The following is a 12072-nucleotide window of genomic DNA, read 5'->3' as shown; positions in this document are numbered from 1 at the left end:
GGATATACATTTTAACGACAACCTCTTCTGGGCTATACTCACACGACAAGACCAAACCTACCGCCACCCCGCACCCCCCGTCCTCCTCCCAACACTCCCTCCAAACCCACCACCACCACCCATACCCGCACCAACACCCCCCCTAGCACACCCACTATGCACAACCCCATTATCCGGAAACACCCTAATCGCACTCCCCCCAAACCTCTTATGACAAACACTACAATGCCTCTCCTCATCAATCACCACCCTGCGATTCAACCCGCCCGGCACCAACCTGCCATACGCATCCCTCTTCTCCTCACCCCCCAACAACACCGCCGCCTCCACACCCACCTTCTCCACGCCCCTCAACCGCGCCACAATCCTTTCTTCATTGAGCAAGGAATTCGCATTTCGGATGCGGCCGAAGAAATAAGATTCTAGGTCCTTGACGGGGAGAGAAGGGGGGATGAGATCGAGGGTCGTGGCGGCGGGGAGGCGGGCGCCGTGTTTTGAGAGGAGGGATAAGGCCGGGGGCCAGTTTGGGGGGTGCGGGGGTGGGGGTTGGAGGTAGAGGGAGAGGAGGACGTGGTAGATTGAGAGGTCGGTGTCTTCGATTGTGCCGCGGATTTTTTCCGGGGAGTGGGGGCGCGAGGAAGGGGATGAGGTGGGGGGTGCGGTGTAGACTTGGTTGCAGTATCTGTTGTGGTTGTGTTAGTGGGATGTTGGTAGATAGTTGTAGGGTGGGAAGGAAGGAAGGAAGGAAGGACGTACTCCTCAGCTTTCTGATAATCCTTCAACTGAAACACGTAAATCGCCAATGCCTGCTTGTGACTCCCCATTTTACTCAGCACAATAGCTCTCGCTTCGTAGTAATCCGGATCTATCCTTTTCGTTAGCAAAACATCCTCAATCTCCCACCCCCTCATCTCAAGATCAAACATACCATTCGCAGGAAGCTGCTGAAACACCCTATACCGATTATACTGCGCATTCCCCTTTTTCAAAAACCCCTCCAACCTCTCCTTCCAATCCCTCTTCTCCTCCTCACTCTCAAACTTTCCCTGCCCCTCCCCTTCCCCCTTCTCTCCTTTTTTCAACCTCTCCAACAGCAAATCCACAAGGCGCTGGTGGAAATCCACATTCAGGTCATTCAGCTCCTCGATGATGTGTTCGAGGTACCGAACCGCCAGTTTCAAATCAGTGTTTTGCAGAAACTCCAACACGCGGTCGCGGGGCAGGGTCTCGGCGTTTTCGGTGTCGGCGAGGAAGATTTCCATGCCGAGGTTGGGGTCGGTGCGGAGGGGCCATTCTGCGTATTCGAGGATGAGGTCGATGAGTTCGGGGGGTAGAGCCTGTAAATACCCCACCGTCCTTTGCGGTCCTTGCAGTGCAGGTGAGACTTCTTCGTCGGCTTCGTTCTTGCCGAATTTCTCGAGGAGTTCTAGGGCCTGGCGGTGTAGTTTCTTGCCGTGGAGGAAGTCGATTAGATCGGCGTAGCGACCTGTTTCGTAGAGCTTCTCTTGCACGACGTCTGGTTCGCAGAAGTTTGGGAGCCGGAAGAGGGAGCCGGCTACGCTGGGGTTGGCGATCATGTAGGCGCGGAAGAGGGTTGTGTCGACGAGTTGAGCGACTTCGAGCAGTTTTGCTTTCCAATCGACGGGAGATTGGAGTGAGGACTCTTCGATGAAGATGTGGAAGGGTGGCTTTTCGGCTTCGAGTTGGCTGCCGCTAGGTGTGGGGAGGGGTTCTTTGAGGTTGCCGTCGGTGTCGATGTAGCGTTTTATCTGGACGCGACATTGGGTCAGGAAAGACTGCAGAGCACGAACAGAGTCTTTGAACTCTTTCTCTGCGGCCGCTTTGTCGGGCTGAGAGGGATCGGTTGGCCTCTTCTTTACGCTCGCTGGTTCCATAGTATCGTCTTTGGCCGAGTTGGTGCGAATAGATGCAGCGTCTGAATCGACCTTCTTATGTCCTCCGACTCCAAACCGGCCCATCATCGATCGCCCGATCGTAGCTACAGGAGCGGGTGTACTTTCTTCCTGTTCTTTCGATGGTTTCTCACCATTCGCCTCTTCCTCATCCGCCACGCTTCCATCACCCTTGACACTCTCTTCTGGCGCTAGGTTGCCAGAGATGGACCTGGGGTACATCGCGATGACGCGCTCCGGCGGAGCCTTTGCATCGACAAACAGTTCCATCGCCTCGCGATACTTCCTCTGGTCGAACAGGGCCTGGGCTTTCAGGATCTGTATCTCACGCACCCTCTCCTCCTTGTCAAGGAGCAGAGTATCTTCCAGCATGTTGAGGAGACTGAGCGACTCGTCGTAACGCCCGTGAGCGACTAGCTCATCAATCTGTGTCTCATAGCTCTGTGCTCCCATGCGCCATATCGATCGATCGCTCGCGACAAGGAAGCCCTTCCCGGCGTGGGCTAAGCTGATGTTCGGCTGCGGTACGTGGAGGAAGCTGACGTTGGGTAGTGCGATTGTCTGTAGCAGACTCAGGGTATCAGGGTTCCTGACTTCCAGACTGCCCTTCGAAGGAGGTAATAACGTGAGCATGTACGGGTACGAATACGCAATAGTCTCGGGGGCGGAGTGCCAGGGTACTTGTCGCTTCTCGAGGGCATTCCCGTCTGTATCGATGAACAGGCTGTTGACGTCTTTCGCCAAAAGCATCTCGCCCTCTCCAAGTCGCGTCGCGAGCGGCTTCGGCACCCAACTACCCATGCCCATGTATCCCATGCCCGACGACGAAACAGCGCCGAAGCGTGCTCCGCCCTGACTCCCGTTCTCAGCCAACGCGCCTGGCTTGATGATATCCTGCACCTCCTGCGTCTCGATGTTGACCATCACGAAGCCGGGGTCCATGCCAGCGACTATCTTGGTGCCTGTCGCCCATGTCAGGCTCTTGACCGAAGCGATGAGCGAGATCTCCACCGCGTCGCCCGTCAGCTCCATGTCCTGCCATGTCCACAGTATGATCTTCCGCTTCACGGCGACAGCCAGGTGGCTCACGATGGACGGAATGCCAGTCGAGGGGTCCTTGACGATATTGCTTGCCGCAGCGAACGTAGTCGCACCCCGTGTCTTCTCAAGCTTCTCCTGCAACTGGTACGTCTGAATGTCGTGGATCGAGACATAATTGTCTGACAGCGAGACAAGGATATTCGCTTCCTTGATAATCGCCAGCTGTTGTATCGGGCGTCGGGAGAACTTCTCCTCTTCGCGTAGGAGGTCGGCGGGTCTGGCTTTTGGCGTGGCAAGAGCTTCGCTTTCGCCGTTCGCGTCGCCGTTCTGCTTGCGGTCGGGGTCTACATCCTCAATCTGGTCGTTTACGCGGTAGATGCGCAGAGCGCCCGTGTTCAAGCCTACGAGCACGCGGTCGCCTGGGTGTGTTAGTAAGCCGGGGAGATGTTGCAGGCGGGCGCTGTACCATATGCGAGGATGGACTCGATCTTCGACTTGTCGCGCTGCTTGAGCTCGACGATGGGTCGGGCGGTGAATGCAGACAGCATTGTGGCTATTGTATCGACTGCGACTTCATTTGGCCATGGTTATGTCGCTATGCGACGAGTGCTGCAAGCTCCATGGGTGCCTGGGATGCGCCTGGAGCTCGGCGGTCATCGTCATTGCCGCGGAGCTTTGGCCAGGGTCCAGCCAGCCACGTGCAGCCACATCACTCTCCGACACTTGACTGCTCAACCAACAGATACACGCAATCACTTTTCGAAGGCCAACATCGAGATCAGATGCTTTGCATTGATAATCTATCTAATCTACCTAAGATGCTCGCCCGGTTAATAGGCATCTGAGCGAGATACGGAATGAGAGTGGGTGTTGCTGGTTGAGCGAGTGGGAAAACAACTTCAAACATGACTGTGCAGTAACAGGATAAGGGAGGATATTTGAAATTTCTACCGTTGGCCCGTCATGCGGCGGGACCATCTCTCCCTCATTTTTCACACCCACAGACACACCACTCGAGTGGGGTTCCTTCGGGCTATCCAGCAACCACCACCAACATCCCAGAAAAAAACGCCTGCAATAACAGGTCCCGGGCGCAAGCGCCTCCAGGATCAACTCAAGCGGCGGTTCTAAAGAAAGAACACAGCAGAAACCAACCCTTCATCCAGAGGGACGAGGATGCTTCCACCCGTACAAACAAACACAAAAATGTCGGCTTTCAACGTCAACATGTCTTCCTTGATTCTCCCAACGCGGCCCTCTCAGAAAGCACTGGAAGAAAAGAAAACAGGAGGAAAGCACAACGCTTGTTACCAATCAGCACATCAACCCCTCCTCTTGACCCCCAAACACGCAGCCACAAGCAACGGGTGCAAAGCATACAAAGCCAGAAGTGGGCTGGTGAGCCAAAACAGGAGTCGGAGGGGCGTGGCGAATGAGCGAGTCATATCCACATATTGCCGGTTCGTGTCCAGCAAACACAGCACTACCCCCGTTGCAGCCTCGAACCACAATCATCATGCACACCAAGAGGTCGCCTGTGCAGCGCGCCAAGCGGGCAAGCCACGGCGAGGCGGGGTGCGGCGGCGATACAGCGTCGAGGTGTGGGAATGAAGGGCAAGGGAAACGGGGATGTAGGAGGGCTGGACAGAGGATCGGGCGTAAGGGACCTCGGGAACAGACATACTCAAGGAGATATACACAAAACCTCATCATTTGATGGAAAGACATCTGCAGACAAACACACAAAACATCTCGAGTAGCAAGGAGAGTAATGGAAAGTTACAAAAGTAGTTCGTCTGCAGAGCTTCGCTGTCAAACTTTTGGCGATGAGGGGATATCAATCCAACACGCACTCGCAAGAGAGAGCAGTAACACAAGACAAATAAACACAAAGAAAATTACATCGTGGTTTGGGGTATATTGAGAAAAAGGCCAAAATGTAAGAATCAAAACACCGGCACATGCACAGCGGAGAAGCAAGCTTCATCAACGCGGTGTGCATGTGCCCGAACCCCTTCCCCAGAGAGCGTGTTATCGCATCATCGTGAAAGGAAGGGGAAAAGAAAACTTCAAGCGCAAGGTTCGGTCTGAGCAATTACGGCTCATCGCAGGTCGGTCAGGTTCGTAAGATTGTCTAGTAGTAAGACCAGTCGTTGGCCGGTTGACGCAGAAGGCAAGCCGAAAGGTCAGGTGGTTGCCGACTGGCTTACAGATGTTTTCGACAAAATACGGATCTTAGATGAACGGGTTCTGCTGCTGTTTTTCCTGCGGATAGGGCGACTGAGTGTATTGATGGGGGTCGGAGAACGGACCGGAGCGGTCGTCGGCAGGTGAGGGATCAGCGAGCTGACCATGGCTGCTGGTGCGTAGATGCCCTGGGCGTGCGGAGTCGGTCACCGCGCGTAACCCAACTCGGCCGACCTTCTCTGTTGCTGGCTCGATGTTGTCGCCAGATTCGAATGTAGAAAAGGGTCGGGGTGCAAGCGTGTAAGGCGCTGCTTTGTTCACGTTGTAGTCGTTGGGCACGTATTGCGGCGGCGCGGTGGCGGGGTAATCGGCGCTGGACTTGGGCTCTCGGTCGAAAGCGGGATCGACGACATAGGGATTACGTCCGAGTTCTGGATCATCACGGCGGAAGAGATGGGTCGAAGCGTAGACAAGGCCGCCGAGGGCAATGAAGAGCCAAATGAGAATCAGGGCGGTGGAGATGAGCGCTTCGGTTTGAATGCCGCTCATCAGCTTGTCAATCACGCGTTCAACGGCTTCGGTGATCTCGTCCTTTGCTTTGCCGTTCGGGTCAGCGAGCAGTTGGTTGGCAGAGTCTGAGTCACTTTGCTCAGCAAGGGCTCCAATAGATAGCGTGTCGTTTGCAACGCCAGGGAAGTTGACGTGGGCGTGCTCTTGGACCCAAGTGAGGCCACTTTGAAAGCTGGCGATCTTCAGGCCGATCAGGCAGTTGAGAACTTCCTTGATCGGGTCGTAAAGTACAGTGCCACCGAACGTGTCGTTGAGCGTGGTGCTCATCTGATCCACAAAGGAGTTGAGAGTGTCGTTGACTGCCGTCGTACTGGTGTTTACCCAGCCGAAGATGTCGTCGTTGATCGTGTTGTCCAAGTCAGCGACGGCGCCGTTAACGCCGTTAGACCATGCCATGGACGCGTTGTTCATCGACTCAACGACTTTTCCGGCAAAGTCAGCGACTTGATCCGTGAGCTCTGGGGTCTTGTCTTCGATGGCCTTGAGCAAGAGGTATTGACAGAAGCATGCAAAGAGACCAGCGATTCCCAGAGAAATCAAGAACATCATGGGAATGGAGGTGGCGTAGGCCCAGGCCCAACGCATGACAGCTTGTCGACGAGCTGAGCCAAAGCGCCTGCCGAACCACAGGCCGATGCCAGAAGATGTGGGCCGGGACGCGAGATAGACGACGTCCATGGCATCGTGGCCCTCGGCGAAGAGAGCAGCACGTTCTTGCATCTTCCGGTAGCGGCGCATCTCCATCCACGCCATCGGGACGCAAACAAGGATGGCGGCGACGATGAGCACACCGAGCGCGATCTTCCGTGCGTTGTAGGCCAGCTCGATCAGATCATCGAAGAACTCGTTGATCGAGTTGCCGTCGGAGCAGAAAGATAGTGCTTCCTTCTGTGGCACGGGAAGAACTGTGCGGTCGAACTCGAAAGTGTCCATGCCGCGGATCAACTTCTTGACCTCTTCGAAAGGCAGGCGAATGATACCATCCGTAAAGTTTTGCACTTGTTCGAAGTTCGGGATAGAGTTGTTGAGCTTCTGGAGACCCTCTGCCATATCAGGAGGCATCTCCAGTGATTTGAGCTTCTTGATCTGGTCGTCCAGATTGATTTCTGGCTTGTTGAATCCCGGGAGGTTGAAGTTGATCTTGTCCATGATGGAGTTGATGCCGTCGGAAACGGACTTGACGGCGTCGCCCATGTCTTCGGTGACAGACTCGATGGTTTCGTCGAGCTGTTTGTTAATAGCTTCGCCGATTTCCACAGCGGCGTGAAGGCTGCCGCTGACAGCGAGGGTGATAAGGCAGAGGTAGGTACTTGTCATCATGTGAATGACGAAGAGGATGATCTCTTCGACACCAGTGACGCTCATTTCGAGCATTTGCATGAGGCCACTGATTGCCTTCTCAACCCCAGAAGCTGTCATTTCGTTGACGCCCTTGGCCATGTAGTGGGGCATGGAGGCCATGGAGCTGCCGATGTTTTCGACTTGGGTGCAAGCACTGAGGGCTTCCCGGCGGGCGGAAACGAGGCTTGCGTCAGTGCTTGCGATGGCGATGAGTAGTCGCACAAGGACTAGGAGCAGTAGGATCGTCCAGCGATTGATCCATATCTGTGAGAGCCTAGCTCGAAGGCCGAGGTATGGTTTGAAGTTTGGTGTCTGGTTTATTGTAGGTCGTGGTGCATCTTGCGATGGGTAGTAGTCTCGCATCTCATGACTATCGCCAGCGGACATAGATGGAGGCACAGGTGGAAAGAGTTGCTGTTGGTTCGCGGAGGAAGCCATGGCGAAGATGTATGGCTGTGAAACGTGGTCTGGCTGGCGTATTAGACTCTGAGGTTCAGGATCGATGATAAGCAGTAAACAAGTGCGGTCGTGGGAGTAGGCCAGCTAGGTCATGAATGTCTTCCAGAGACAAGGTAGCGACGTAGGAAAAAGTATTAGGCGAAGTATTGCAATGTGAAGACAATAGACAACAATAGGAAAACCCAACGCTCCGTACAATGCAATAGGAAAAGGTGGTAGTGAAGCAGCCAGGTGAAGGAGCCTGGAGTGGGGAAGACCGCTGTGAATATCTACTTCACAGCGACTAGGGTAAAATGACTGGAATACACGTACCGCGAGAGAGCGAGGACCAGTAGCAGGCCTCCCCACCAGGTACCAATGATACCTCGAGAAGAGGCCTGCACGACCAGAGAGTTTCAGCAGGGCATACACGATCGTGAGGCTCAAGTTAGAACAGGCAAATCTAGGAAAGGTGGTGGCCCGAATACGCGCCCGCAGAAGTGGAGCAAGCCACTCCCGACCAGTCAGGCCGATTTTTGGGAGACGGCTCAAAACAGGACGCTAGAACAGATCGAACTGCCAGCGTCTGTTATTTTGGGCCGAGTTGTCCTCGAGTGGTTGTCGCAAGTCGAGCCGGGTGTCCTTTGTTCCACGGCTTGCGCTCGTTGGCATGCGATATTCCCGCAGACGGTGGAGGAAGGCAGGTGCACGACCTCGTGACGTCTGGCGTCGTCGCAGGATGGGGTTGTCGAGCGCAAGGGAACACGACCTCTGAACGTCGGTCGCTGGCAGAGGAGGTGCTCAAGGCGCGGAGAGATGCGCGACGCCGCCATTATGTAGCAACACGTCGCCGCACGGCTGTCCGAAGGCCTGTGGCGCCGTCATGCCTTGATTTCGCGTTTCTGCAGCTAGCGAAGACGTCATACCCAGTCTGGTCTTCTGCAGCTGTCAAGAGCCAACTTCACACCCAGAAATTCTATCAACAGCGTCGCCAGATGTTGCGCATTCTGTGAGTTTCAAAATAGAACGAGTGTCCAAGTCACGCGCCGTTATGCTTGACCGTGAAGATGCCGTAGCTAGAGATCTGATCAATACGCCAAGTCGTATGCGTGGCTGCGGCGTAGCGCTGGTGTGGAGCCATGCGCCGGTCGCTCCTGCCCGATTGCCTCTGTCCAATCAAGCCACATTCGCTAAGAAGGCTCAAACACCGCCCTGTCGTCCCAACTTCATCTCCTCCATCCCGTTGTCAAACATTCTTCCGTACTGCATCAACGCCAACGACGGCTGCTCACGTCCAAGATCTTTCTGCATGGCCACGCTGTACATATTGACACGAGGTCCTCGCATGCGAATTTGCCTCCTGTACCACAAGTCTTTGCAGCTCAACGCCGCGAACCCGTAGAGTTTATCACTCCGCCGATGTAGCCAACCGTTCTTCCATGATGCCATATCCTCTGTTCTTTGTCTCATCCTCTGGAAGGTTGCTGATATGTTAGATTAAGTGTCATAACTGAGTCTCCCAATGTAGGACCTGTTCCACAAGCTGCATTCCCTTGATGGATGTTCGTCTACATACTGCTGAACCGCTGATGTTTATTTCTCTTCATAGTTACATGGTACGAAGTCACTGCTCCAAATTGCGACACGCTTCGGGATGCGATGAGAATGCATGCGTTATGCAGAGGTTGTCGTCGTCAACAACCCTCGTGGGCAGTCGCTTCCTCATGTTGGACGCACTTGTCGTATTCCGAGCGCGCTTTCCTCTTGTCTTCTGCTGACCAAGACATACAACATCTCTTATTTATCTTCCAGCTTTCGATTTCTCTCCGATATCTATCTCTTCATCCGGCCCCTTCCGTCTATCATTCATCGTCCACCGTCTATGATTATCGTCCGCTTGCCTCTCCTTGATAGCGCTGGTCGCTACCTGTCGTTCGTTTCCCGCTTTCGCTGAAGACCGGAGAGTGGTGAGGTGAACACGAGCTTCCAACACGTTCCCGGTCCACGATGAGCCCGGGCGTCGTTTTTGCAACTCGACCGTGCAGGCCGTGCTCAGTGACGAGAGACCTCACCTTACCCCACCAGCCGCAGATTTCCACTTGTTTACCCACTCCGCTTTGCCCACTCGTTCACTGCACTCGCGCCATACTCGTTCCGGAACCTCTCAATCGCTCGCACTTTGCATTGCATGACGTGACGTAACTTTATTAACCACTCGCAGTACATATCAGATCCCTCCGCTTTCGAACCGACCGCAATTGTTACTACTCGCCTGAATCGTCCCTCCCGTCCTCTACTTTCTTATCAGTTTGGAGAGCGCACAGCTGAAGAGACCGCAATCGTTTTCCAATATTACCGCTCTCGCGACAGCGTACCGCATCACAGTCCCCGCTCCGCTCAATACACCGCTGGTCGAGCAGGTGAACACGTACCCGAGCCCGGTGACCGATATCGCAGGCTACCACTGAGAGTACAATAACTTCGATCACGCAGAACGTACGCTCTCATTCTCACCTTCTATCATCGCTAGGCTGGACCTATGGCAGCTAAGACATATATTAGGCAACTTTCAGCGCTACAATAACACACATTTCTGTCGGCAAACCTCTTCTACCCAAGAACTCGCCAAATAACCAACTCAACTTACCAGCTACACTCATCGTAAGCTTGTTCATGTGAGCAATCAGGTCTGCCTCATTCGCTCACTTTGAGGTTCAGAACAAGCGCTCGGGTTCAACAACTTGGCGCCTCACTATCTCCCCAGGTATCTTGTAAACCCCGCACTTGCAAGGCCCAGACTCTCAGGTACGTGACAAACACATTGCATATCGATGCCGCATTCTCCGAAACTTCGGGGCGGTGTCGACTCAAACCTCGTCTACTGGTCGCCCGCAGATGACCGAAGATTCTGCGCTATCTATCTCATCCCGCGAACCATGTGTTCGGGCAACAAACTTGTACCGACCGCCATCGCGAAGGCGGTGACGCTGTCTCTTGACCCGAACCAGCGCACGTGTAGTGAATCTTTGCTAATTGAACTTCGTGTATAGCCGGAGTACCTAGATTGATCTAGTCTCTCATAACCGCTTGGGCTCATACCATTATCACTCTTGGCTCTATCAGACCTACACATTACAGTCTCAACACATCGCTGTTCTATACCGCATCCACACACCACCTACACGCTACAGCCTCACGCAAAGTTGAATACCGTCGGCCTTTACCTCTAGTGCTTGAAACATTGCACAGCCTCAGCGCCTATCTTTCTTCCCACACCACCCCATCAGGCATCGTTCAATGTCACCTTCTATGGTCGATCCTATCAAAGTCGTAACTGGGGACTCAGTCGCGACACCCAATAAGGCCTTTGCACCAGAACTCCAGGATACCAAAGTCATATCCCCAACATCCGACTCTAGCGGTGATACCCTTCATGACGAGAGCTCTGACGTCCGCTCCAGCGGTGATGGTCTTGAGACTCCTAATAGCCCTATCAGCCCAGAGAACCTCAACTTCAACGGTTTGACCATCAGCGGCGGTGGTGTTGATCTCCGCAGGGACACCGTAGATCGCTACACTAACCCTTATCAGCGCGGACAGAAGCAACACAACGAGCCGAGTGTCTATGGTCCTCCTGGTCGTGGGTTCGGTGGCAACAGTCGATTTGGAGCTGGCTACAACGGTCGAGGAGGTGGTGGTGCGGGTACTTATCGCAACTCGCGTACATGGATGTCCCCCGACGCACAGGTCCAGCAAGAGTTCCTCATGATCCGTAATGCAATGCGCCGACTCTTCAAGAACTCTGACGTCTCAAAGTGGAAGTTGAGCGACTACGTTGCTCACAAAGAGGCCATGCTAGCATCGCAGGCGAACAAGCTCGCAAACCAGGTCAAGAGCAAGGAAGATGCCCGTTTCATATCCTCCCCCATTTCCTCTGACGTCCAGAAGACACTCACTAGGTGCGGTCTAGAAGGCAACTTCGAAGAGGTCGGAAACTACGGCCGCGCTCTGGGTGAGCAAACCATCTGGTGCAACGACTGGGAGAACGGCAAGGACGAAATCGCTCCGTGGCCCTCAATGGCTGAGATGAAGTGGGAGGGTGATGACCGAGCCAAGACAGGTGTTGGTCGCTTCCTTCCCCTTCCCCGTGAGGAGGGTCCTCCGGGTCTCATGTGGAACCAGCTCCCCGCCATCGAGCAGTACCCCATGGACCAAGTCTGCAAGATCCCCACCATGGAAGATGTCTACCTCCCCGTCGACTACCATATCGAGCCAGACCACGAGTACCTCTGGAACAAGGGCCTGGAGAAGGAGATGGACGACTTCTTGGAGTCATAACAACCTCCTTCCACGCACAAAGCCTTCCGCCATGACACTCACGCTTCATCACGGTCTGCAGGTCAGCTTTCATCTTTGGAGTACTTCCGGTTTCGCATCGATTTGGCGCACGTGCAGCTTCCAACCAATGTGACTATTAGCTACTACAACTGTCACCGAGCTATATGTGGCCAAGTCGATCTCCTTCCCGGTGAGATACCGGTTGTTACCTTTATGTTCTGGGCCTTGGCTTCCTTTGGAGTTA

The 12072-nt window shown here is 54.3% G+C and overlaps 3 protein-coding genes across 3 annotated transcripts; 1 reads left to right on the top strand and 2 right to left on the bottom strand.

The window, feature by feature from the left end:
* Positions 1–57: 57 nt before the first annotated feature.
* J4E83_003574 (uncharacterized protein) lies at positions 58–3502 on the bottom strand (the record flags this gene model as incomplete). Its single annotated transcript, XM_049330509.1, has 4 exons — positions 58–682; positions 757–865; positions 929–3373; positions 3421–3502. 4 exons carry the CDS (start codon positions 3500–3502, stop codon positions 58–60), a joined length of 3261 nt encoding a protein of 1086 aa, XP_049189926.1.
* Positions 3503–5189: 1687 nt separating this feature from the next.
* Positions 5190–7490, bottom strand: J4E83_003573 (uncharacterized protein; the record flags this gene model as incomplete). Its single annotated transcript, XM_049330508.1, has 1 exon — positions 5190–7490. One exon carries the CDS (start codon positions 7488–7490, stop codon positions 5190–5192), a length of 2301 nt encoding a protein of 766 aa, XP_049189925.1.
* A 3297-nt stretch (positions 7491–10787) lies between these two features.
* On the top strand, positions 10788–11828 carry J4E83_003572 (uncharacterized protein; the record flags this gene model as incomplete). The annotated part of the gene is made up of 1 exon (XM_049330507.1): positions 10788–11828. One exon carries the CDS (start codon positions 10788–10790, stop codon positions 11826–11828), a length of 1041 nt encoding a protein of 346 aa, XP_049189924.1.
* Between the last annotated feature and the right edge of the window lie 244 nt (positions 11829–12072).

The sequence above is a fragment of the Alternaria metachromatica genome, assembly GCF_023757995.1.
Source record: "Alternaria metachromatica strain BMP 0045 chromosome Unknown scaffold_6, whole genome shotgun sequence".
Classification (NCBI taxonomy): Eukaryota; Fungi; Ascomycota; class Dothideomycetes; order Pleosporales; family Pleosporaceae; genus Alternaria; species Alternaria metachromatica.
The sequence above is the reverse complement of the archived record's forward strand: the minus strand, read 5'-3'. Positions and strand labels throughout refer to the sequence as shown.